Here is a 23,592-nt window from a genome sequence, read left to right on the forward strand (position 1 = left end):
CACCCTGTACCTCATTCCTCATCCTAATTCTCTTCTTGTTCTCCTATACTGTTTGCCTAGGTCACAGGCAAGTCTCTTCTCTCCAGCATGAGTGCAGTGGAGACCCCAGGCTCCCCCAAGGGGTCTAAGGAGTCCAGTGGCTTCAAATTATTCAGTTCAGGGACTGGATCCGTCTTAGAGCTTCATACGTGTTCAGCACTGGCCCCATGCAAACCGCTGTGCCAAACTCCCTGCAGAGAGAGGAATACACCTCACTTAATGCATCCGGGCCTCAGTTTCCCCTTATGTAAAATGGGGGGATGAAGTAATAGTTTGGACTGATTCTGTTACAAACCACTGAAGTCGCTTTCCTCTCCAAAACTCCACGTCCTGCATGGGGTCTGAGCAGCCAGTGAGAGACCATACACTGAAAGAGAAGATGCAAAGCTGCATTCAGAGAGCTGTGCAGAGATTAGCGGTTACTCTTCAGTAAACCTAATTGTATTTGATTTGGACTATTTCTTCGGCTGCTACAATATTTTTGACAGCTGAGCATAGCACTTAAAAGTGTGGCTCTGGAGCCAGACCGCCTGGGCTGCATCCCAGTTCTACTATTTACTACAGTGTGGTCTCGGGCAAGTAACCTAATCTCCACATTCCTTAGTTTCCTCATCTGTAAAGCTGGAAAATGCTAGTACGTACCTCATGGGCCTATGGTAAGGATTAAATGAGTTAGTACACATAAAGCTCTTAAAACAGGACACAGTACTAGGGAACATTTAATGAATATTGGCTTTTTAACATTTTTCAAAAATATATTTTTGTATTCTAATTAATTTGCAGTCATAGGAAATGATCCAGGCCTGGCTTTGCTGTTCTTCTGCTGACATCACCTAACATTTAGACTGGAACTAAGAATGTGCTTCTATAAAATGCAGGTGGAAACCATAACCCAAAGGGATTCTCTTCATTAGAATTGAAAGTAGGGAGGCGGCTTGTTATAGTGAAGTCTCTATCTCGAGCCAAAACTCTGTCACAAAGGACAGTGTGCTTTGGAGCAAGTTGCTTCTCTTTTGTGAGATTCAATTTACTAATCTGTAAAATGTGCACACAGGTGCATGTGCATGCATGCAGGTGTTGGCCGATGGCGGGACGGGTGGGGAGAAACTGGTTGAACCAGATGATGGTCTAACTCTGCACTTCAAGGTCACGTCTGGCACATGGCAGAAGCTATTGATTCCCAGTGCCAACCTTGAACATGTAGCAGGGATAATGAGAGAGACTCTCCGGTTCAGTCCTACATCAGGACAAGGACCAGGCAGCAGGCTTTGGAGTCAGGCCAGGCAAAGAAGGGACAAACCTGCTCAGGTCTGCAGGGCCAGGCCAGCTGCTGACACAGCCAGGTCTTCTCAGGGTCCAAGGTGGGGTCCAGCAAGGGAACGAGGAGGAAGGAATCTACCCAGGCCATGCTCTGACCATGAGCAAAGAGGCACTCTGTTCAAAGCGCAAAGATCACCAGTGTCAGAACCTCAGGACAGACCAGGGCTTCTGCGTGTTGTGTTGACTCAGCCATGTAAAACGCATGTCACTTTTCTCTAAGTCTAGCCTCTCTCAACTTTCCAAACAACCATATTTTATAGCCTCAAACCCCAGGAGCGTCATTCTATTCAGACAACATCTTTTTCCTTCCCCGGTCCTCCAAGCATGGCGTGAAGCAATGTCACAACTACATGACGAACTTGCAGTGTTGGGGTTGAGGAGTGCACTCACCTTCCAGCACACTTGCTGTGTGGCCTTGTAGTATATGACATTCTATCTTGCAGCTTCTGGTCCCTTGTCTGTCAAACCAAGAGGATGAACCCGTCAACCTCTAAATATCTTCCAGCTCTGGAATTCTACAGTTTTAGTTTTTCATGTGAAACCTCAGTATTTGTGCCAAGAGTCTCCGCTCACACAAAATAGCAGATTCCCTATACTTTTCTTAATAATCCTAAAGGGAACGTAATAGGTGTCCCTGACCTGAAAGAATGTACATTCACTTGGCTGCCTTGTCATAAAGAAACTTCGGGAAACACTTACTATTTTACCTGAGGAGCACGTTTTGGAATTAGGGGACTTGGGCTTGAAAAGTCTCTTGACTTTGCTTGAGATTCTGTCTATCTGCCCTTAGCCTTTTAACACCCCCGTGTATCCACCCATGCAGCGTGGATATCAATCTCTTCAGCATTTCCTAATATTGTGTTCCCATTACACTTGGTTTGGGTCTTCCCAGAGTTTTTCCATTTCTGACATTTACTTTGAGTTCTCCTTTTCTCAAGGACCCATTTAGACAGACTTCCTGGGGTACTAGTCTTAAGTTTTCAGACTTGGCTCAAAACCCTTGTAGGCTACGCTGATTCCAGCAGCAGTGTCCACCCTGGCCGCTCTGCATAAGAGACATTCACCCAAGGAGCCCTCCAGTCTCTCTCCTTCCCCTGTCCCCCCGCAGGAAAGGATTTGTGTAATAACCTCACCTCTAAACTGGGCGTGATACTACATTACCTAGCAAATGTAGGAAAGGGGGCTTTGGAAATGGAAAACAGCCACATAAACTTTTTCGGTTCGAATACCAGTTCAGAACAGTGGAGAAGGTAGCCGACGGGGCTGGGTGGTACAGTTGGCCCATTCTGAGCCTGGAAGAAAGCAGTCCCCTCCACCGCTGGAGTTCGCCCCTGTGGAAAAAACAGATTTCAGAATTTGCCAGCTCTTTGCCTCAGAGGGGTCACGATGTGGTTCCTCTTAATACAATGGGGAATTCAAAACATACTGTGCGGCATAAAATATGAATTCAACCCAGGCTCTGAGTGCTGTTGCATGTTGGAGAGGAAAGAGGGAAGTGGTGGGAGGGGGTGTAATTTGTGTGGAGGAATGACAGATGTGGTTGATCCACTTTGGATTTATCTGCCCATCTGGACTTTCAAAAGAAAAGAAAGTGGTGTGGTAACAATTTCATAGCAAAGGCCACAGCCTGGTTAATCTTCGGGGATTTTTTTGAGCTAACTTCTGAAAACGTCGATTTGGCCTATTGATTTCATATTAATTGCCTCTGACTAGCTGGCACACGGCCAGAGAAATCCCGGCACATTGCATGCTGCAGTTGTCAATCCCTCCTTCTTCGGAGCTCTCTGGGGTGCAGCGTGGCTGGGTGGCTTCTGCCACGGCACGTGGGCCCTCTTCTAGGAAGCGTTTTAGCCAGACTCAGGGATTCTGAAATGAAAGGAAAGTTGATGATGAGGGAGAAAAATTAACCCTCAATGTGCAATATTAGCTCTCCTGGAAACTGAACCCATTTCGTCTGGGAACAGGGCCAAGCCGCTGAGCTTCAAAAAGATTCAGAAAGAGAGAGGGATGGGGGCAGGGAAAGGAGAAGGCGAGAGAAAGAGAAGAGAGGCAGAGAGAGAGAGAGAGAAATTCAAAGGGAGAAAAAGAACAGGGAGAAACAGAGAGAGAGAGAGAAAGGAAAAACCAAGAGATAGAGACATAGTGAGAGACAGACAGAAACTTACAGAGACAGAAAGAGACAAAGACAGAGACCCAGAGTCAGAAATAAAGTGAAGCAGAGAGAGACAGAAAACAGAAAGAGAGAGGTCAAAAAGAGAGAAAAGAGAAACAGAGACAGAGACGCAGAGAATACAGAGAGACAGTAACTTGGAGAGAGAGGAAGAACAACACAGAAACACAGAGACAGATGTATGTTCAGAGAGGCAGAGACAGAAGTTGATGGGTAAGAGACTCATCCTGCCAAGAGAGGAAACGGAAACGCTGGGAGTGGGCCAGAGCGCAGAGATAAGAAGAGAGAATGATAGCGAGGGGCCTGACAAGCTGAGAAAGGAAGAGAGTAAAGGAAACTTCGGCAGTATCAGCCTCAAAGAAACCCAGGGGGCCCTGAGAACAGCCTCACACTGGAGCTGCCCACCCGGAGCCCCTGTGGCCGCCCCTGACCGGCCAGCTCCATGGGGCGATCGCTTAGGATCTTTCCCTGCAGCCTGCCAGGAAACCAAGTTGTGGCCTCAGTGCAATTCCCATCCCAGGGCCTGCAGAACCGGTTAGCGTGTTGTGTGATGGAACAATGACTGAATCATGAACAACTGAAAACAAAACAGGAGAACAAAGCGGGGAGGAAAATACCCACAGTGATATTTTGGAATCCTAATTTGCTACGTGCAGTTGCTAAGCAGTTTCCTGCTGTGTGCCTTTCTCGCGGTCTTGGAAAATACAAGGACTATGAGGAAAGCAGGTGTCCGGGAGGTCTGCTGTGTGGTCTCCGAGTTCTCCGAGGTGGAGGGGGTGCTCTTCTGGGGCGGCCAGGAGAAGTGCAACTATCCTGAGAAACAAAATATAAAGGGACTGACTTCTGAGGCTCAGTAGCTCAATTCTCTCCCAAGTACCCACCACAGAAAAAAAAAAAAAAATAGGGGCCATTTAATTCAGGGACCTACCCTCACCTAAGTCAGGAAACTGACTCATGGGGACTTCTCCCTCTATGTTACTCACTGGGTCACTGAAGCCCCTTCTGCCTCCATGGCGTGACCGTGGCCCTGATTATTCTACGCCAGGACATCACCACACTATACCTCCAGCCTGGGCCGTTTTCCTCCAACAAAAATCTAACCATGTCACCCAAGGGCAGAGGCTGTATCCTTACCCATCTCTTTGGGCCAGTGCTTAGCACAGAGAAGGTGCTCAGTTTGTGGTTACCAAATGAATGAAAACCCCGGTGTGATAACGTCATAGATTCCCAAGATCTGGTCATCTGGCCCAGCTCTGTCACATTACAGATGAGTGAACTCAGAAACCAATTGGGGAAGATACACAAGTCCCCAGCTGGTGCGCATTCAGTGCCAGTAAAGGTCTTGGTCATTTATAACCCAAAGTTTAACATTGTTTTCAGGTTCATTCCCAACTCCTCACGCCCCACGTCGGTTTACTGTAGCTCAGTGGGGATGTGCCATTACTAGTCTACATTCAAACCTGCCCAGAGACGCCAATGGGCTGTGACTAGAGTCCCCAGCCTCAGCAGGTAAAATTCTCATTTATTTGGGACTCTACCAATTAAGGTTGTCTTGATCACGAGCAATAGATCGACTGGCTAACTTGAGAAAATCAAACCAAAAAAAAGAATTTATCAGAAGAATACAAGTGAATTCACAGGAAAGATAATCAGGCCAGGGATAAACCAGGATCCAGGGCAGCTCTGAGGATCCAGGTTGCAGGAAGCTGTGGATGGGCTTCTCGCGTGTCCTCTCCTGGGAGGCGCTAGTGCTAGTGGTATTCCCCCTTGTGGGGCTACCGCTCAGAGTACCTGGGAGAGAGTCTGAGTGATTAGATGGGACAGGGGTTCCCCTTGGCCAGGAGAGGGGAGAAGCTCTAACTAAAAATCCCACGAAGGCTGATGCTCAGTCCCACAAAGACAGCATGACACAGAGCAGCAGAAGTGCCCTGATGAGAGATTTGGGGGATGTTATGACAGAGGAGGGAGGGGACGCTGGCCAAGCAATGACACCCACTCACCCCCTTGGGGAATCCTGTGAGCCTCCAGCGGGGGAGAGCCAGAGCCTTGTGGTACAGGTCATTCATATTTAAGGTGAGCTCTGTGCCTCCTTTTCAAGTTGTTTGGGGGTGGGAGGGGACCTGGTCTCTGGGGAGGGAAAAGGGGAGAGGGTGACAAGGCTTGGTTTGTGGCAAAGCACTGGGGAAGGAGCAAAGGGATGGGTGTGCATGGTTACCTGAGCTGGGCAGCAAGTAGGGAAGGATCACCCTGGCCCCAAGGCAGAAGGACAACGAGGAATACATGATAGGAGTCCAGCTTCTTCTGGGCTTTCATTGTCTGGAATCCGCAATTCTATATATAGGCTACATAGAGTATAAGCTAACATACTTCCCTTTATCAAACTTATATGAGAATATAGGAGGGTATTTTCCAAAGATAACAGTCCCAGACATTCAACTAACTGAGCTTACCCTTTAGCAGCCGTTGTAAGATTCCCATGCCTGAGACAGAGCACGGTGAGCAGGACCTGGTCCTCTAATTCCCCGGTGGACACCCACTGCTTACTGCTCACCACAGCCGTGACCCCAGCCCTTTCTCAGGACGGAATATGCTGCGAATGCCTTGGTGATTCCACTGTGCTTCCTATTTACAATATTCCAAAGGCTTAGTTAAAAAACAAAACAAAACAAAACTTTCTGCACAGAAATACAGATACCACTCCCAGTTATGAGCATCAAGATTGAAACTTGGCGGCTCTTCAGGCTGAACACCTGGGCCACTCTGGCTGCTGCCAGTGGCTCAAGGAATGTGCGTCTATTTCAGTACAGCCCACACAATAATTAAAAGGACAATTTGCTTCTACATAAAGAATCACAGAATGCAGCCCCAAACCACATAAAAGCCGTTTCTGCTCTCGCTGCAGTTTGGCTCTCCCCAGCCGGCCACAGTCTGTCCTGGAAATAGTGGCTGCTTTGTCTAGGGACTTTCAGAGGCAGCAAAGTGGTGGGGAAAATCCCCAGGTCCTTACCTTGCCCCATCATTCCCATGGAGCCACTCCGAAACGCAGATTTCCCATCTGCAAATTGGAAATAAGAATGCAAACTCTGCCTTTCTCGGGGTTGTGGTACAGATCAAAATGAAGAAATGTGTGTGAAATTACTTCAAACAATGTAAAGGCTCTATACAAAAAAAAAAAAAAAAAAAAAAAAGAGTCAATTGCTTTGACTTCTGTGAACACAGCACTAGAATTTCTCCAGAAGTGCACAAAAACAGCTATAGGGGTTCAATAGCACCATGGAAGGAAGGGGAAAGAGAGTACAATCCAGAAGTTTCCAGCAAGATTGTGGGTCCCCACAGTTGAATGCAACCTTAAGTCAGGTGTGTGTTGGTAAATATTTAACAACCAGCTCTCTGGAGGGAAAAAAAAAGTCCTCAGTTATAGCGTTTACCAATTTTCATGGTGTGAATGCTGCCAGCCATAGGCAACACCAAGATATCGATATGACATCAGCTGACTAGCAAAACTCCTGGGAATCTCTCTCTCTCTCTCACGCGCGCACACACACACACACACACACACACACACACAAACACATTGCAAAGATCATGCAATGAAAACAGTGCTCTGGTGGAAAGAAACACAGAGCATTCTAGAATAGGTTCACCCAGACTGGGGAGATCAGGGAAGACACCCCAGGTTTTGCATGAAAAAAACACCCCTACTGCTAATAAACAGCATTTGTAGAGCACTGTGGAGTTTGTGAACATCATCTGTCACCTGGTTAGTTCCACACAGCAGCTGGGAAGCAGGTTCAGTGGAGCCTCTCACACTTTCCTCCTACCGTCCTCTTCCCCACGGACAGGAAGGCAGGGAAACGACCACCTGGAGTCTGGGAAGAAATAACAAGAGCTAGTTGTCTTGTGGATGCTTCAGCAACAGATAGCCAAGGATTGGATGCCGATCACAAAGAGGCTTTGGTATCAGTTATTGCTTCTCCCTAAAATTAAGAGAAACGTTCCAGGTCAGTTTCTAATTGGCATTTGGCAGCTTGAAGGTCTCTGGGGGATGCCTCTAACTGTGGAGTAGGAGCACATTTGGAAAGAGCCACAAATTGGGCATTCTTTCACAGGGTCTAGAAACAATGAAACATTTTCTAAGTCTGCTAACACACTTTTTGCCGATGGGGGTATAAACTGGAGTCATTTCAATACTCTCCATCCTTCAGTGGCTTTGGGGGCTAAAATTACGAGGTGAGTTTTGTTTGGCTTTGTTTTGACTTCTCTCTAAGTATCTGAGAAATGGGGCTAGCATGCCCTTCTTCAGAGAGCACTGTGACATTAATGACATGGCCACATGGGTGAGTGGTGCCTGCACAGCGGGCGGCAGAGTGTACCCTGCAGTTATTCTTTCTCTTACACCTGGTTCTTCTGCACCATTTGGGCTTATTGGCGACTGCAGAGTCACGTGGTCAGTCATCTGTCCTCTTTATCAGTAACCAACTGGCAGATCTCTCCTTGAGGCCCATCTCAGAGGCATCTGGAGTGTTCTGGATTCCCACACCCCTCAGACCTGGCTTCCTAGGTGGGCTGTGACATCAGGACACAGGGAAGCTGAGACTCTCTCAGATCCCAGCGGCGCCTCTGAAGGATCTGCTGACTGTCAGCAAACAACTAGTAAGACAGCTGTTCAGGGCTCCCTGAAGGGATGGATTTTCTCTCTCTCTCTCTTTTTTTTTTTTTTTTTTTTTTTTTTTGGCTTATGCAGGATCCAGAGATCCAGCCCAATCCTCCAGTAGTTGGAGTTGGGAAAGTGGTGTGTTTTCCAGGGCCCCAGAAATTTCAGCTTATTGGTCTTATTGAAAAGGAGTCTGTGGTTTCAGGCATGAAGAGCTGGGGCTTAGGGAAAGAGCCTTGATCCATTCCACACCAAACGGAGACACATCCCAGGAAAGCCACGGGGCATCTCCAAATGGGAGATGATTTTATCTCCCAAAGGCCAGCCAGGGAAGGATTTACTGCAGAGGAGAAATTCTTTCTGTCATGCAAATAAAGAGTAACGACTTTCAGCAATTTTCTGGAAATCTTGTCAACAAATATATCTAGAACAGCTTGGACAATGCGCATGGATCTGGGGAGAGAAGGGAAGAGTCCCACTTCATTTACCTGCCAGCGCAAAAAGCCAGGTTGTGGCGCTTTTCATTTTTCAAGAGCAACAATGACATGTGTCCATTGAGCTACAGTTCCTGTCTCAACTGAGTCGTTTGGGAGCAAACAGCCGTTCAACATGCCTGTATGTAAACGAAACCCAGGACTCATCGCCTGAAACATGTAAAGTACATTTCTGTGATCTTGCATGTGATTTGGTGAGAGGAAAATTAGCTTTGAAGTCTGACTCTGAGCTCAGTTTTCTTTGGCGAAATGGGGATGATGTACTAACAATCTCTTTCCTGTTATCCCAGTGGCATCTGGGGGAGGATCATAGGAAGTTAGGACTGTGAAAGTATTTGTAAGCTGTAAAGTGTTTTGTACAGAATGGGCAGATTAGCCTGGAAGTCTCCCAGCACCATGTGGCATTCCTGAGTAGCGGGAAGGGTAGTGCTTTTTTTTTTTTTTTTTAACATCTTTATTGGAGTATAATTTGCTTTACAATGGTGTGTTAGTTTCTGCTTTATAACAAAGTGAATCAGTTATACATATACATATATCCTCATATCTCCTCCCTCTTGCGTCTCCCTCCCATCCTCCCTATCCCACCCCTCTAGGTGGTCACAAAGCACCGAGCTGATCTCCCTGTGCTATGCAGCTGCTTCCCACTAGCTATCTGTTTTACATTTGGTAGTGTATATATGTCCATGCCACTCTCTCACTTCGTCCCAGCTTACCCTTCCCCCTCCTCGTGTCCTCAAGTCCATTCTCTACGTCTGCGTCTTTATTCCTGTCCTGCCCCTAGGTTCTTCAGAACCATTTTTTTTTTTTTTTTTTTTTTTTTTAGATTCCATATATATGTGTTAGCCTACGGTATTTGTTTTTCTCTTTCTGACTTGCTTTTCCTTCCCCAGTGGGATATGAGTACTATTCAGATGACAGTGACACTGTGAAGGACAAACTCCTAAGCGCATTTGCAGTGTTGTGATTTATAATAAGAAGTCTATATTTGGTCTTTGTCCTCCTCTCTGGCACGGAGCTCCTAAAACCCTTGGAATTTCCTAATTGATGAGAGCAGTAAAGGTGTATTTTATTATGTTAATAAGGTGACTTTGGAATGCCCCTAGGTCACTTAAGGCTAAGAGCTGGTCACTAGAGGAACCAACCATGTGATAAGAGGGTGGGAGCTGTCAGTCCCATACCTGCTGCACCTCTGGGCATAAAGAGGGACTGGACATTAAATTCAATCACCAGTGGCCACTGATTTAACTAACCATGCCTATGTAATAGAGCCTCCACAAAAACCCAAAGGACAGGGCTTAGAGAGCTTCTGGGTTGGTGAACACATGGATATTTGGGGAGGGCGGCCTGCTATTAGAAGGCATGGGAACTCTGCGTCCCTTCGCACACACCTTGCCCTATGTATTTCTTCCATCTGGCTGTTCCTGACTTACATCCTTTTATAATAAACTGGTAACCTAGTAAGTAAAATGTTTCTCTCAGTTCTGTGAGCTGCTCTGGCAAATTAATGAAACCCAGGGAGGGGTCCTTGGAACTCCTGACCTACAGCCACTCAGTCAGAAGCACAGGTGACAACCTGGACTTGCAATTGGTGTCTGAAGTGATTGGGGAGGGGGGGCAGTCTTGTAGGACTGGGACTGAGCCCTTAACCTGTGGGAGCTGATGCCATCTCCAGGTAGATAGAGTCAGAACTGAGTTGAATTGTAGGACACCCAACTGGTGTCAGAAAATTGCTTGGTGTGGGGGAGAAGCCTACACCATAATTGGGAGCAAAAGTATAGCATCTCAAGCAGTTTTAACATATAGATCATTTGGAAGAATGCCAAAGGCTTGATGCTTGCAGAGAGTGAGAGAACTATTGACAGTCTTTCCTCAGAACTCATCTTTGCCGCAGAGGCATTCAAATAATCGTCCTTGGCAAGCTCTTGGAAAGGCGTTAAGTAAGAGGTTCTGGCAAACACCAGCTGGCATCACTGGGTACAGGCTGGAACTCACAGGTGGAAGGGCTAGCAGGCCAGCAAATGCTAGCAAATGCCCAGTGCAAAGGTGGTCAGGGCCAGGGCACAGCTGAACGCACTGTGACATTACACTCTAGAAGAGGGGCCGCCCTGCTCATCCTCTTTGGTACGGGGCAAGAGAGAGAGCACTCCTGTAAGCTGGGGACAGTGTGTTCAAGTTCAAGCATCATCTGCCCAGGAAAGATGTGGGCCAGCGCTGGGAACAGCCCTTCAAGACCTGGTGAAAAATAGAGTTTGTGCACAAGTCTTCTGGCTGGAGAGAAGCACTGAGATTATCAGGGGATAACCCAGCTTATTTCCTCACAGATGTCCTACCTGGATTTCTGGGGGAAGAAATGTGGGAAAAGGAGACAAGAATTCTGAGGTATTAAGCACCTACTATGTGTCAAGCTGGGCCAGTTGCTTCCCCTATTTGATGTCATTTAATTCTTCCAAAAACCCTATGAGAAAAGTATTAAATTGCAGTTTAAAGATGAAGGCCTGAGGTTCAGAAAAAATGAACAACTTCCTCAAATTACTGAAGGAGAGAGGCAAGAATCCAACCTGTGTTTCTGACTCCAAAGGCATGGCTTTTCTTCTCTTTGAAGGTTGAAAGAGCTCTCACAAGCTTAGAGAGATGGTGTTCCAATCATAGAGAACATTAGAATCACCTGAGGTGAGGAGTAGACCATTTAAAAAATAACCATACCCAAACCCCACTCCTAACAGTTCTGTCTTTGGCCTGAGATGGGGCTTGGGCACTGGTATACCTTAAAATCTCCAGATGATTCTAAGACGCAACCTGTTTTTTGTTTTGTTTTGTTTTGTTTTGTTACATACAGTGTTCAGAGCAGCTCCTGGTTCATCTGGAGCTAGCATAAGGTCTGCTTCCAGGGGCATTCATTTACTCATTCATTTATTTGCTCATTCACTCACTTATTCATTGAGGAGATCCTTAAGCAGACAAGGGTGAGGAGCAAATAGAAGACCCATGATCTATGGGAATTTGTCTGTACAAGTGGAGTGACAGGTGTACAAATGGGACCACCAGTGGGATCTTCTAGGAAGACAAACTGATACTGCTTATTTGAAAATGATCTAACAATGTTTCAATTTGTATCCGAAAACATTTTGGTCTTTAAGAATTAAGGACACACACGCGTACACACACATGCACACGCACACCCCAAATGATCGCTAGTGACAGGAAGTGTGGACCAAGGAAGTGGTTCCTGATTCTTGTTAAAAGGCAGGAAGGAAAGAGGTGCTGGGAGTTGTGAAATAATAACAGCCAATTTCACTGGAAATATTTGCAGCAGATGTATCCATCCTTGAGAAATATCTCTTTGGCCCACTCTGTTTCATTTTCCTTAATTCCCTTTTTTTCCCCTTAGACTTTTCTAGTTGCCTATCTACTCGTGTGCTGCTGACTATCACTCCATGATAAACAAGACCAGCACAGAGAGAGAGAGAGAGCTCACAAATAATAAAGAAATGAAGTTCTATTTGTCTTCACTCCACTCCCCACCTCAGTTCTGATGGTCTCTCTCCTGTTTAAACTCCTCCAAGGCCTCCAACATTGCCCATTAGATTGTTGTGATTATAGGCAGGAAACGAGCCAGACTTCAGGGTTTGAATCCTAGCTTGGCTGGACTGGACTGTGTTAAGCTCTAGCAAGCTACTTAGCCGTCTCTGTGACTTGGTTTCAGAGAGATAATAATAGCTACTATCTCATAGGATGTTTTTGAGTTTTAGAGTTAATCCATGGAAAATTCTTAGATGTGCATCTGGCACACATTAAATGCCCAATAGATATTAACATAATTATGTTGTTGCTGCCATTGTTATTGCTGCTGTTATCACCAGGGTTTGATTCTCTCCAGCCCTTCTCCTGTCTTTTCTCCTCCATACAATTTACATTCCAGCCACATAGAACTACTTGCAGTTACTGGAACTTACCATTTGCTTGTATGCCTCTGGGCATTTGCTCACGTTTCCATGTTGGCAAACCTTCCCCGTTTTGTTTTCTATTGTTGTTGTAACAAATTACCACAAGCTTAGTGACTAGAAAACAACACACATTTATTATCTTGTAGTTCTGGAGTCCAACACGAATCTCACTGGATAAAGACAAGGTGTCGGCAGGACTGCAGTCCTTACCGTAGGCTCTAGGGCATAATCCCTTTCCTTGCCTTTGCCAGGCCACCTGCATTGGTTGGCTCATGGCCCCTTCCTCCATCTTCAAAGGCAGCAACAGTGGTTTGTGTCCTTGCATCACATCCCCCTGACCGTTCTCATATATTCACATCTCTCTTTGACTGTGGCCTGAAAAGAAAGGTTCTCCATTTTGAAGGACTCTTGTGACTAGATTGGGCCCACCTGGACAATCCAGGCCAGTCTCCTCACCTGAGATCCTTAATCTTAATCACATCTGCAAAGTCCCTGTTATCCCATGCAAGATAACATATTTCCATGTTCTAGGGATTAGGACGTGGACATCTTTTAGGGAGGAGAACATTATTCTGCCTACTATACCATTAAATTTTTGTTGTCTTTCAATATTCATCTCAAACGTTATTTCTTCTGAGCATTTTCTGTTTCCTCAGGCAGAGCAAGGGGTTTGTTTGTGCGCCCTGTACTTTGAAAAATATGCCCTTTTTGAAGGTTTAACCACAATATTTTGCAGTAATTGATTTATGTAATTGCCAACCCCACAGAGCTTTGAGAGCTGAGACTGGTTTCATTCATTTTTTAATTCCTGGTGTCTGATAGGGCGCCTCAGTGGTGCTTTTAAACAAATGAAACTTCATCCGACCTAGTGCTTCTCTGCCAATGGAAGTACTACCCAAAACTTGAGGCACGAGATCTGGTTGAATATTTACTGGCAATGACTAATAATTTTCTGTATCATCCTTCACATATTCACACCTGTTGTCTTCACTGTCACAACCCTACAGTGAAGGCAAACAGGTCACCATTTATCAATTAAGAAAACTGGAAGTCAGAGAGCTGAATCGCCTCATCCAAAGTCATTCGTGCAGCTCTGTAGTGGCAAGGTGGGGAATCTTCAAATCTAAATTATAAGACACATCAATTCTATTCAGCCAGAGAGCAGTGGTATGATGATGAGATATTGAACCTGGGAGACATTTCAAACAGGAACCTCTCATGGTTTAAAAGCCATTAATTTGGAGCAACTGGATGGTGCGGCAGTAAAAAAAATTAGCGGAGAGAGTACATGCTTACAATAATTACAAAAATAATGAGCCTGCTTCAAAGTCCTCTTTGTATAAAATATTTATTACACAATATTATATAATTAAGTCATATAATAAAGTTCTATGTACTTCGGTTGGTTAGAGGAAGCAAAGGTGACCCAGACGTAAATTCTACTCTAATGGAAATCACAGGAGAGTAGAAAAGTTCCAATACACTTGAGCGTCTATAATACAAGATGGTGTTTCGTGCCATAAAGAGGCATGATTCAACGCTGTGGGGCTTAAACGAGCATGAAAGTCTAGCTGCAAGTGCTAAAACACGTGCTGTAAAAAGTCTAAAAAGTCCTCAGAACAGCTTTAATGGATGAATAAGAATTCATTTTAAATGAGTAAATTGCATATCTGTGTTTGGAAATAGTTCCTTTCTGTGGCCATTCAAAGTTTTCTCCCTCAAACAGGTAAAATATCAACACAGTAATTGTGCTTGTTATCATTCATTTGTTTATTAATCATTTTTCTCATAGGTAAGGCAAAATAAAATCTTCCGTCACTGTTCATAATATGAAATTCCAAGGCAGTATTCCAAAGCCCTCAAATGAGTGAAGTTTCACAAACATTGACGATCCAGTGGTCCATAGCTAGCTTTTCTGAACAGGTAGAAGCTCAGTGATCACCTGAGTGTGCTTAATATAAAACCATAACTGGACCTGGAAAACAGTATTCTGAAACATCATATTACAATGTGTATGGAGGATGTTCATTGAAAGACTGAACATTTGCAACCCATCAAATTTATAGACATTGGCAAATGAAAATGTGCTCTTACGTAGGAAAGGAAAGAAGAGTAGGAGCGATTCAGTTTCTCATGCTGCGCTGACCATGATGATGACAGTCCCGTTAACAGAGAACTGAGTGGGAGACACACCATCACATGTGCTGATAAAACCCTCTGCCTCCTTCTGCCTTGGCATTCCATGCCATGCTGGATGAACCCCCCGAGCTCATTCATTTTCAAAGGTCCTTGTGCTGCCTAGGTCATCCTTCTCCATACCCTTCCAGACTCTTCTCAAATGTCACTTCCTCCGTGAAGTCTTCCTGGTAGCTTTGATGAAATTAATTGCTTTTTCCTGTGTTTTCATGGTCCTAAGTTCATTTCAATCACATCTTTGCAGCTTTTTTTGAATCTATCTTCCCCACAAGACAGACAGTTTCTCAAAGGCAGAATGTCCTTTTCATTTTTGTATCCCAATTCCAGTAATACGGCATGACATAAAGAGGGCGCTTAATAAATGTTTGCTCAAATAAATCACGTTATAGTTTAACATCATCATTTCAAAGGTCTGCCCCAAACCCTGCTTGCCTTTAATGATTATGTATAAACACAAGTATGCACATACATCTCCCACGTGTCATGGCATTTCAGAAGCCGAAAAGCCATAATTAATGAGACACAGACATACAAAGTGTTAAATATGCAAGATGAACAACCTTGAAGTCAAGGAGATAACACTCCTCTCTACTTCATTGAGACAGAATACTGCATGTGACCACATTTATCTCATATCTGCAATTTTTACCAGTGTGCTTTATGTTTCATTATTCCATTATCTTTGTAATAAAAAAGTATGCAATTACACAGTGACTCCTGCCTCATGAAATCAGAATTGGGCTGGACTCCAGGGGATCATTTTTTGTTGCTTTTTAAAAACTCATACCATTCTCCCAAAGAAACTATCTAAACGTGTAGCTGCCCAACATTTCCTGTGAAAATCTATTTAACTCCTTTATTACCACTGGTACTTTCAGGGACACAAGTTCAGTGGCATCTAGTAGCTAGTGGAAATGGGCTTGCTAATGTGGAAATGAGGCAGGATGGAGAAAGAAGCAGGCATGGAGCAGGTTAATTCCTTAACTTAATTTGAGTCATCTCCCCTAAGAAATCTTTCCTTACACCCCGCCCTGCCCCCCATCCTGCAGGATGGATTATGGACCTCCTTGGTTGATTCCTTCAGCTTCTTGGACTTGTTTTTCTTTTATGCCTTCGACTCTGTATCCCCAGTGTCAAGAACAGAGCCTAACAAATCTAAGGCTATGAATGAATGAATGAATGAATGACCAAAAGAATGAATGCCCAATTCTGGGCACTGATAACTTGTAAATACTCTTGTACCACTTAAGGTTCTTTGGTAAGATTCTGTGGAAGCCAACTGTGGCCAACCTAGGTCAGACATGGAATTTACTGGAATGAGAGAGTGTAGCTAACTGCTTAGACCTGCAATAGGACAGGCTCTTTAGAGACTCCAGGGAATAGACCAGATGACTAGATAGCCTTTTCAAGTCACTCTCTTTTGAGTGAAAAAAACTCTCACCATTTTATGCAGTCCTTGTGTGACTCTGCTTAAGATTCAAATTCCAGGGGGAATGAAGGGTTGGCTTCATGGGGTTTAGGAGAGGTGCGGGGATCTTGATGGATTTACCAGGACTGCATCCAATAAAGGAAAAGTAGTCTCTCAAATAAAACAAGGAGAAGGTGAGGGGATGGTGCTGGACAGGGAGAAAAAAATAGCATTCCATACCAGTTCATTTTCATGGAAAATATATCCCACGGTTCTACTGACATAGGCTTTGAACACTGGGGGTCAGCTACACGGTCATGCTTCAGTTTTTCATACGGCATCCCTGACCAAGACAGGACTTCTCCAGTAACAGGGACTGCTTTCCTTACCCAGTCAGTCCAGCCTTTTAATTTTTCCTTCAGAATCTTCTGGATATTAAAAAATATATATTTACACCTATTCCTTTTTTTGAGCTGAAGTCTGCCCATTTCTATCCTTCTCCCTATCCCTCAGAATTTTCCAGAACAAATTAATTCCTTCTTCTATAGGATAGTCCTCTGAGCTTTGACCCTGTGCCTTTACCTGAATTCTGCCCTCCCCACCACATAGTCACTACAGTACAATGCCTCTCACTGGGCAGGGCTCACATTACTGCTCATGTGTACCCTTCCATGTGGCCTTTTGGTGTTTTCTAGGTTTGCACCTGTAGCTCTCGCTGGCTCTGCCCAACCTTGACTGGTTCGTGTGCTCCAGCCCACCTCTTCCAACCCCTGCTGTCAGTGCACCCTCCTTCCCCAATACTCTCGTCCTCTCTTGCAGTCAAGGATGTTGGCTTTGCCATTAGGCAGTTCTTGTTCTAATGTGGCTCCACAGTTTACTCTTCATATGTCCAGAGAGTAAATGCCTAAACTTTCTGAAACTCAGTTTCTTGATCTGTAATATGATTTAATGCAGACCTTTAGTGGGTTGCTCACAAGTTGTATGGGGTGACAGACTTAAGACAATTTTCACAATGCTTTGAAACTAGGTGTTTAACAGACTGCAGTTATTCTTTTAAATATTGATTTTATAATTTACAAAATCACAAAAGTGATACTGTATCTAGTTTTTTTTAAAAAAATCAAGCCATAAAGCAATAAAAATGAACGTGAAAGGTCAAAATAAAAGTGAAGAATCTTTCTTCTCTCCCTAATCTCACACCCCTCCCCAAAATTAACCACTGGTATACAGTCTTCCAGAAAGTGTACAGTCCATATCTATCTCCTTATCCACAAACATGTCTTGCTTGTTCAGTGTAGAATATGACTGAGACAACTTTTCAGTCCATGTTTATATCTCCGTCTTGTCCTTTGTGATGGCTGCGTAGTATTCCATAGCGTGTATATGCCATCATTTATTTAACCATTTCCCCTTTGAATCACATTTAAGTTTCCATTCTTTGGTACATGTGTGCATATTTCAGAAAGATCCACTCCTAGAATGGAATTGCTATGCCAAAGAATTTACACATTTCACATTTCAGTAAATCTTAATAAATTACTTTTGAAAATAAACTTACCAATTATATTCAGACCCACAGTATATGAGAGGTACTATTTCTCTACATCCTCACCATAACTTGATATTATTAGCTTTTTTCATGTTTTGTAAACTATATGGACTAAACATGGGATGTGGCAGACAGCTTTATGTCTTGCTGATTACCAGTGAGGTTCACTATCTTTTCTTGTGTTCAGTGGCCATTTGTATTTTCTAGTCTGCAAACTGCCTTCTGAGATCATTTACTTATTATTTTGATTGGGCCATTTTTTATTTACTGAACGGTTGAAGCTCTTTACATATTATTTGTAGTAAGCCTTTGTCTCCTATATAACAAATATTTTCCCCCAGTATATCTCCTATCTTTTAGCCTTGCTCAGGTTAACTTTTCCAATCATAAATTTTTAAATTTAAATTGAGAATATTTCTTCTGTTTTCCTTTTGTTTTTCTTGTGTATTGTTTAAGGCTTACCTATCCTAAGAACATATTGTCTTATAATAGTATTATAGTGTTTTTTTAAGATTTGGGTTTTTAGTCCACCTGAATTTATTTTTGAAATGGTATAAAGTGCTGCATATATTTAATGGATAGTCGGTTGCTGATTTAAAATGCCCTTTTACTACATACTAAATTCATACTAAATTATACACTTGCATCCATTCCTAGGTTCTCTATTCTCTTCCATTGAGTTATGTAAATATTCTTGCATCAGTACCCAAAAGTATTTTAACTACTATAGCATATATGATATATTGTATGAATATTCTATATGTATTACATATGTACAATATGATATATATAGTATAATATATATTATATGTAGACATATATTTCACATGTAATCTGCATATATGCACACACATTCACATTTGGAGGTACTGAGAAAGGGCTGTGGGATTTCAGAGGTGAAAGAATTTGTTTGTAATATCAGAAATTAAAGAACAGTTTGATGAGTAGGTGGCATTTGAACTGTACCTTGATGTAGGAGTTGGTTGTGACTGACAAACCACAGTACATTCCAAGAAAAAGGAATTGCTTTAACAAAATGACAGAGGCAAGAAAACATAGGTTATGACTCTGGCCACCACCAACCCATAAGAGCAAGTGTTATAGCTTGGTTGGAATATAAAGAATGTTTGGAAAAGAAGTTGTTGGAAATAAAGTTTGGGGGAGTCAGACGGGGCAGGATCATAGAAGCCCCAGGGGCCAGGCTAGGCAAGATGAACCATCTTGGTTCTGGGGGCAAGAAGGAGACTTGGAAGGGTTTAGCGGTGGCATGGCCTTACCTGTGTTTTAGAAAGATGATGGGTAGGGGGTAGACTCGAGGGAAGCCAGAATGGAGACAGGAAGAACAATCAAGTCACTGTTGCAGAGTTTTAGGCAGAAGATGAAGAGGCTTAAATAAATTGTAGTCAAAGAAAAGTTTCGGCAATATTTTTGGTCAGCATTTTCTCTTTTCTTCCTAATACACTGTATTAAAAGGACTGATTGGGGATTGCAGAGCTAAATCTTGTATTTATGCAACAATCAGAGTAGAAAAGGCGACTCCCCCCCCCCCGCTTTTTTTTTTTTGGCCCTGAGAGGCCTCCAAGGTTCTTAAAGTATTAAAAATTGTGCTGTCTGACTATATTTGAGTATCCTTGTAACAGATGCTCTTTTAGGAGAGCAGCTCTGGCCAGGGCCTTCCATCTTGTGCAGGATTTCTCGACCTTGGCACTATGGACATTTTGGACCAGGTAGTTCTTTGTTGTGGGGAATGTCCTGAGCACTGATGTTCAGTAGCATACCTGGCCTCTAGATGCCAGTAGCATCCCCCAGCCAGTTGTAACACCAAAAATGTCACCAGACATTGCCAAATGTCCCCTGAGGATCCCCTGTTTAGAGGGCCCTTGAGCCAAGTTCTCTCTCCTGGTGGATTGGTAGCAGTTCCAAGAGGCTAGTAAAGCCGAGATGGTGGAAAGCACTTGGGCTTCGGTGTTGGGCACTAACCCAACCCCACTACTTAGTAGCTTTAGGTCCTTGGAAAAATCACATATAAGCTCACCAAGCCTCAGTCTCCTCGCCAAGAGAACAAAGATAATAATGACTACTTGACTGGATTGTTTTGAAGATGAGTTGACATGTGTGTAAAGAGACAAATGCAGTGCTTGGCACGCTGTAGTTCTTCAATAAATATGTGCTGACTCAGATGCAGTTATCCTCATTGCTTCAATGCAGTTTTTCTTGATATAAAGGGAGACTTTTATCTTTGCTGAAAAATGCTTTAAAATGCCCACCCTAAATCCCAAGCTTCAGGGTCTTGCTCCTTTTTTATGTAAGGCACAGAAAGAAAATTGAACTGGTAACCAGTAACCCAGGGTACAAGTCCCTCACCAGTCAACATGGGAGAGCTGCTTCCATGTCAATATCTGCAATGATATTTTTCTGAGTAATGCCATAGCAACCCAGAACAAACCCTCCCCCTGGCTGGACTGCTATGGCAGTACCATTAAGATCAGAGCCTCTGGAGTTTTAAGGATGAGAATGTGAGGAGCTGCAAGCAGTGGGCCTTCGCTCTACCCATGAAGATTTCAGATGGTAAATTCTTCTCCAGTTTAACGTGCATGTGGCTGCTGTTTTCCCCACTGTCTTCTCTCCCTTCTAACCCCTCTTCTCTCTTTACCAAGACTTGATTATTTCTCCTCCGCCTTCACTCTCTTCCTCTCACCATCTGTAGAAAATTTAGCTTTTTGATTATAAATCCCATTCCCTGCTTTTCTCTCTCTTTCCCATATCATCTCCCTCTCTACCTCTCAACATCTTTCTCTTAACTTCTCATTGCATGTCTAGTATTTACTTATTAAAAAAATTGTGCTCCCTGTTCATAATTTTCAAAGTAGAAACTTGAACATTAAATTAAATTTCTTTTCCTATTTTAATCACATTTGAATTAGACGTAAATTTAAAAACCTTCTGGACCCCTAAGTAGAAAGAGTTCTAGAACTCTTGACACACCAACTTCATACCTTTCCCTCATCACTATCCTCACAGAAATCTATTGAGATTGCTGTAAGTTTTTCTTAGCAGCTGGTTTAGGCAGAGATGGAGGGATTAACGAGCAAGTATAGGAAAAACACTGGGTATTTAGAGAGCACTGTTGTTTCAAGAATCTCTGGAGAGCTTGGTTACTCTTAAAAGACTAGAAGTAGAATCATTGACACTCACCTCAGCGGGATTCCTACACAAAAGGAACAGTTAACCTCCCTCCCCCCACCCCAGCCCCATACAACGACCCTTTCCTTCCACTTCCTCATTCCTTTAGTTCCCTTTGAGCCAAACATCCCAGGACCCTTTGTCTCTTTGACAATTGTCCTACAGCTCCTGGTGTAGGTGGTGCTGGAAACTGAGGGCCGATAATTATCCTGGACAGGAGCCCAAGAAAACCTCCTTTTGCACATAGTAGGCACTCATTTTGGGATTAAATGGAGGCCACAGTTACCCCATAGCTGGGGGTGGAATTTGTATCTTGAAACAACTCCCGGTGATTTAATCTTTAGTACCTTGTATAACATGTATACACACCAAATAAACGCGACACAGAAGGATTTCAAAGAGGCACCGGCTATTTTCATAGATTGATCAAATAAGGATGAAAAATAAGCCAGGGCAATAGTTTAGTGAAGTTTGCTCTGGAAAGTGCCCACCAGTTTCCTGGGAAATTTTACTGGCCTGGACCTGGTCCAGGACTTGGGTGTTTCCATGGAGACACCCCCAAACCTTATAGGAAAAGAAACTCAACACACAACCAGTGGAATAGGCATATGTACAGGAACTCCCACTCCATTTTTGGAACTCAGGCTAGATATCCCTCCATTTGTGAGTCCTTCCTCATTGCTCAGAGGAGAGTACTTTGACTCCTTCTCTTTGATCTCTTGTTTATTGCTCTTAACATGCTGCGTTGTAATAATCCCTTTTCTTATCTCTCCCCATTCCTTGATGGCAAAACCAAAATTTTGTCCTTTTCTGTATCTACACAGGGTCTACACAGAGTCCATCCCAGACCAAGACTAATAAAAAATTAAAGTCCTCTATGGAGGTCCAAATCCCACCCACTGCCTGTTTTTGTAAATAAAGTTTTATTGGTACACAGCCATGATCATTTGCATACATATAGTCTGTGGCTGCTTTCCTGCTACAATGGCAGAATTGAGTGGTTGCAACAGAGAACATATGACCCTCAAAACCTGAACTATTCGCTCTCTAGCCCTTTACAGAAAAAGTTTATCAACCGCTGCACTATGGCACCCAGCCAATTTGAGTCCACCAAACCGTTGCCACAAGAATGTTAACTAGAATTGGGGAGGCCAGAGATCCTTGAAATGAGAGCGTCCATTCTGTCTTCTCTCATGAAGACCTTATCTTTTGTTTCAACACCAGGAACCCATCTCACCTTTTCTTTTTCCACATTTGGTTTTTGTCTTTATTTTTCACTCCTCCAGGGTATTTCTTTGATATGTTTTTCTTTCATTCCAGTCATGGAATATGATTTATCCACTAAATATTATTTTTGAAGTGTCTTTTATGTCATAGTAAATAATACTAATAACACCAAGTGAAAAAGAAAAATGTACAAATTTACATATAGTCTAATTCCAGCTAATGTTTTCAAAAAGCAAAGTTTGAGGACAAAAAGGAAAAAATGTACTACAATGTCAGAAGTGACTGCTTCTAGATAGCTAAGCTTGGGTGATTTTCACTCTTTTCTTTATACTTTGATATATTTACAATAGTAAAGAATCTATCACATCTGCCAAGTGTCTCTGATTTAAGCAGTTCTGATTTCAGTGCCTCTGTTATTACATAGACACTGTCTCTAATAGGCCCTCCCACATTGCTACATGTTAGACTCACTAGTGAATCCTACCTATAATTCATCTGCATCATATTTGTGAAACTGCTTTGGATAAAAGTGATGACTGTGTATGTGGAGAATATTGTTAGCTCCACGTTTTTGCAATTTGGAAAAAAAAAAAATCAGGTCATCCCCGAAGTCGAATCTGTGATGTTAATTCTGTTAGTCAAGTCTGTTCATGAAGACAGGTTCCACTTTTTCAGTTGGTTTCTTTAATTAGGTTTTTTTCTAATCCAGACCTCTAATTTCTGTCAGAGGCTAAAAGAGAAAGTAGTGTATACAGTTTTGGTAAAGTGGAAAGACATTGGGGCATGGTGGGTGGGTTCCAACTCGGCTTTGCTGCCTCTAAACCATGTGATCTTGGGAGAGGCACTCCAGCTCTCAGAGCCTCAGTTTTCTCATCTGCAAAATGGTGTTACTAGCAACTCACTGGGTTACTGGGAGGATTAAAGAGAGCAGTTTTCATGTAAGCACTTGTGTCAGTCTAGCACCCATAGATGCTTGATAAATTGTCCTTTATGAAAAGAAAGAAATGCGTTTAAAACCAGTGAAAGCACTTGTTGCGGAAGGAAATGCAAGGTGCTGCAGTGGAAGAGTCCCAGGAGGACATGATACTTCCTGTCTCTCTGACTCAGCCAGAAGCAGGAAGAACCTTCATTCACATGCTCTGCTAGTTACATTCTGTAGTCTGTTTGAATAAAGAGCACTGAAAGATGAGTCAAGGGATCCAGGCCCAGCTTTGCCTCTACTTTGCTGTGCAATCTTAAATCTGCCCTTGTTTGCGCATCTGTAACATGAAGGCTTTAGACAAGAATCTCTGTGAGGTTTCAAATTTCCCATACAAAGGGGCTGTGGACTCATTGACCAAATAAGCCAATAAAATTTTTCAAAATGTCACCTATAGAGCAGAGACATGCAACATGGGTACCGCACTTT

General features: G+C 43.4%; 1 protein-coding gene across 1 annotated transcript in view; it reads right to left on the reverse strand.

The window, feature by feature from the left end:
- Positions 1-4,188: 4,188 nt before the first annotated feature.
- LOC133097291 (signal peptidase complex catalytic subunit SEC11A-like) overlaps positions 4,189-23,592 on the reverse strand; it is a 92,291-nt gene continuing 72,887 nt past the window's right edge. The window contains exons 3-5 of the mRNA XM_061199185.1: positions 6,537-6,584; positions 5,980-6,103; positions 4,189-4,342 (exon numbers count right to left, since the gene is read on the reverse strand). Of these exons, the coding sequence (XP_061055168.1) occupies positions 4,189-4,342; positions 5,980-6,103; positions 6,537-6,584 (326 nt within the window). The remainder of the gene's footprint in view (positions 4,343-5,979; positions 6,104-6,536; positions 6,585-23,592) is intronic.

This window comes from Eubalaena glacialis, chromosome 9, assembly GCF_028564815.1.
Source record: "Eubalaena glacialis isolate mEubGla1 chromosome 9, mEubGla1.1.hap2.+ XY, whole genome shotgun sequence".
NCBI classification, from domain to species: domain Eukaryota; kingdom Metazoa; phylum Chordata; class Mammalia; order Artiodactyla; family Balaenidae; genus Eubalaena; species Eubalaena glacialis.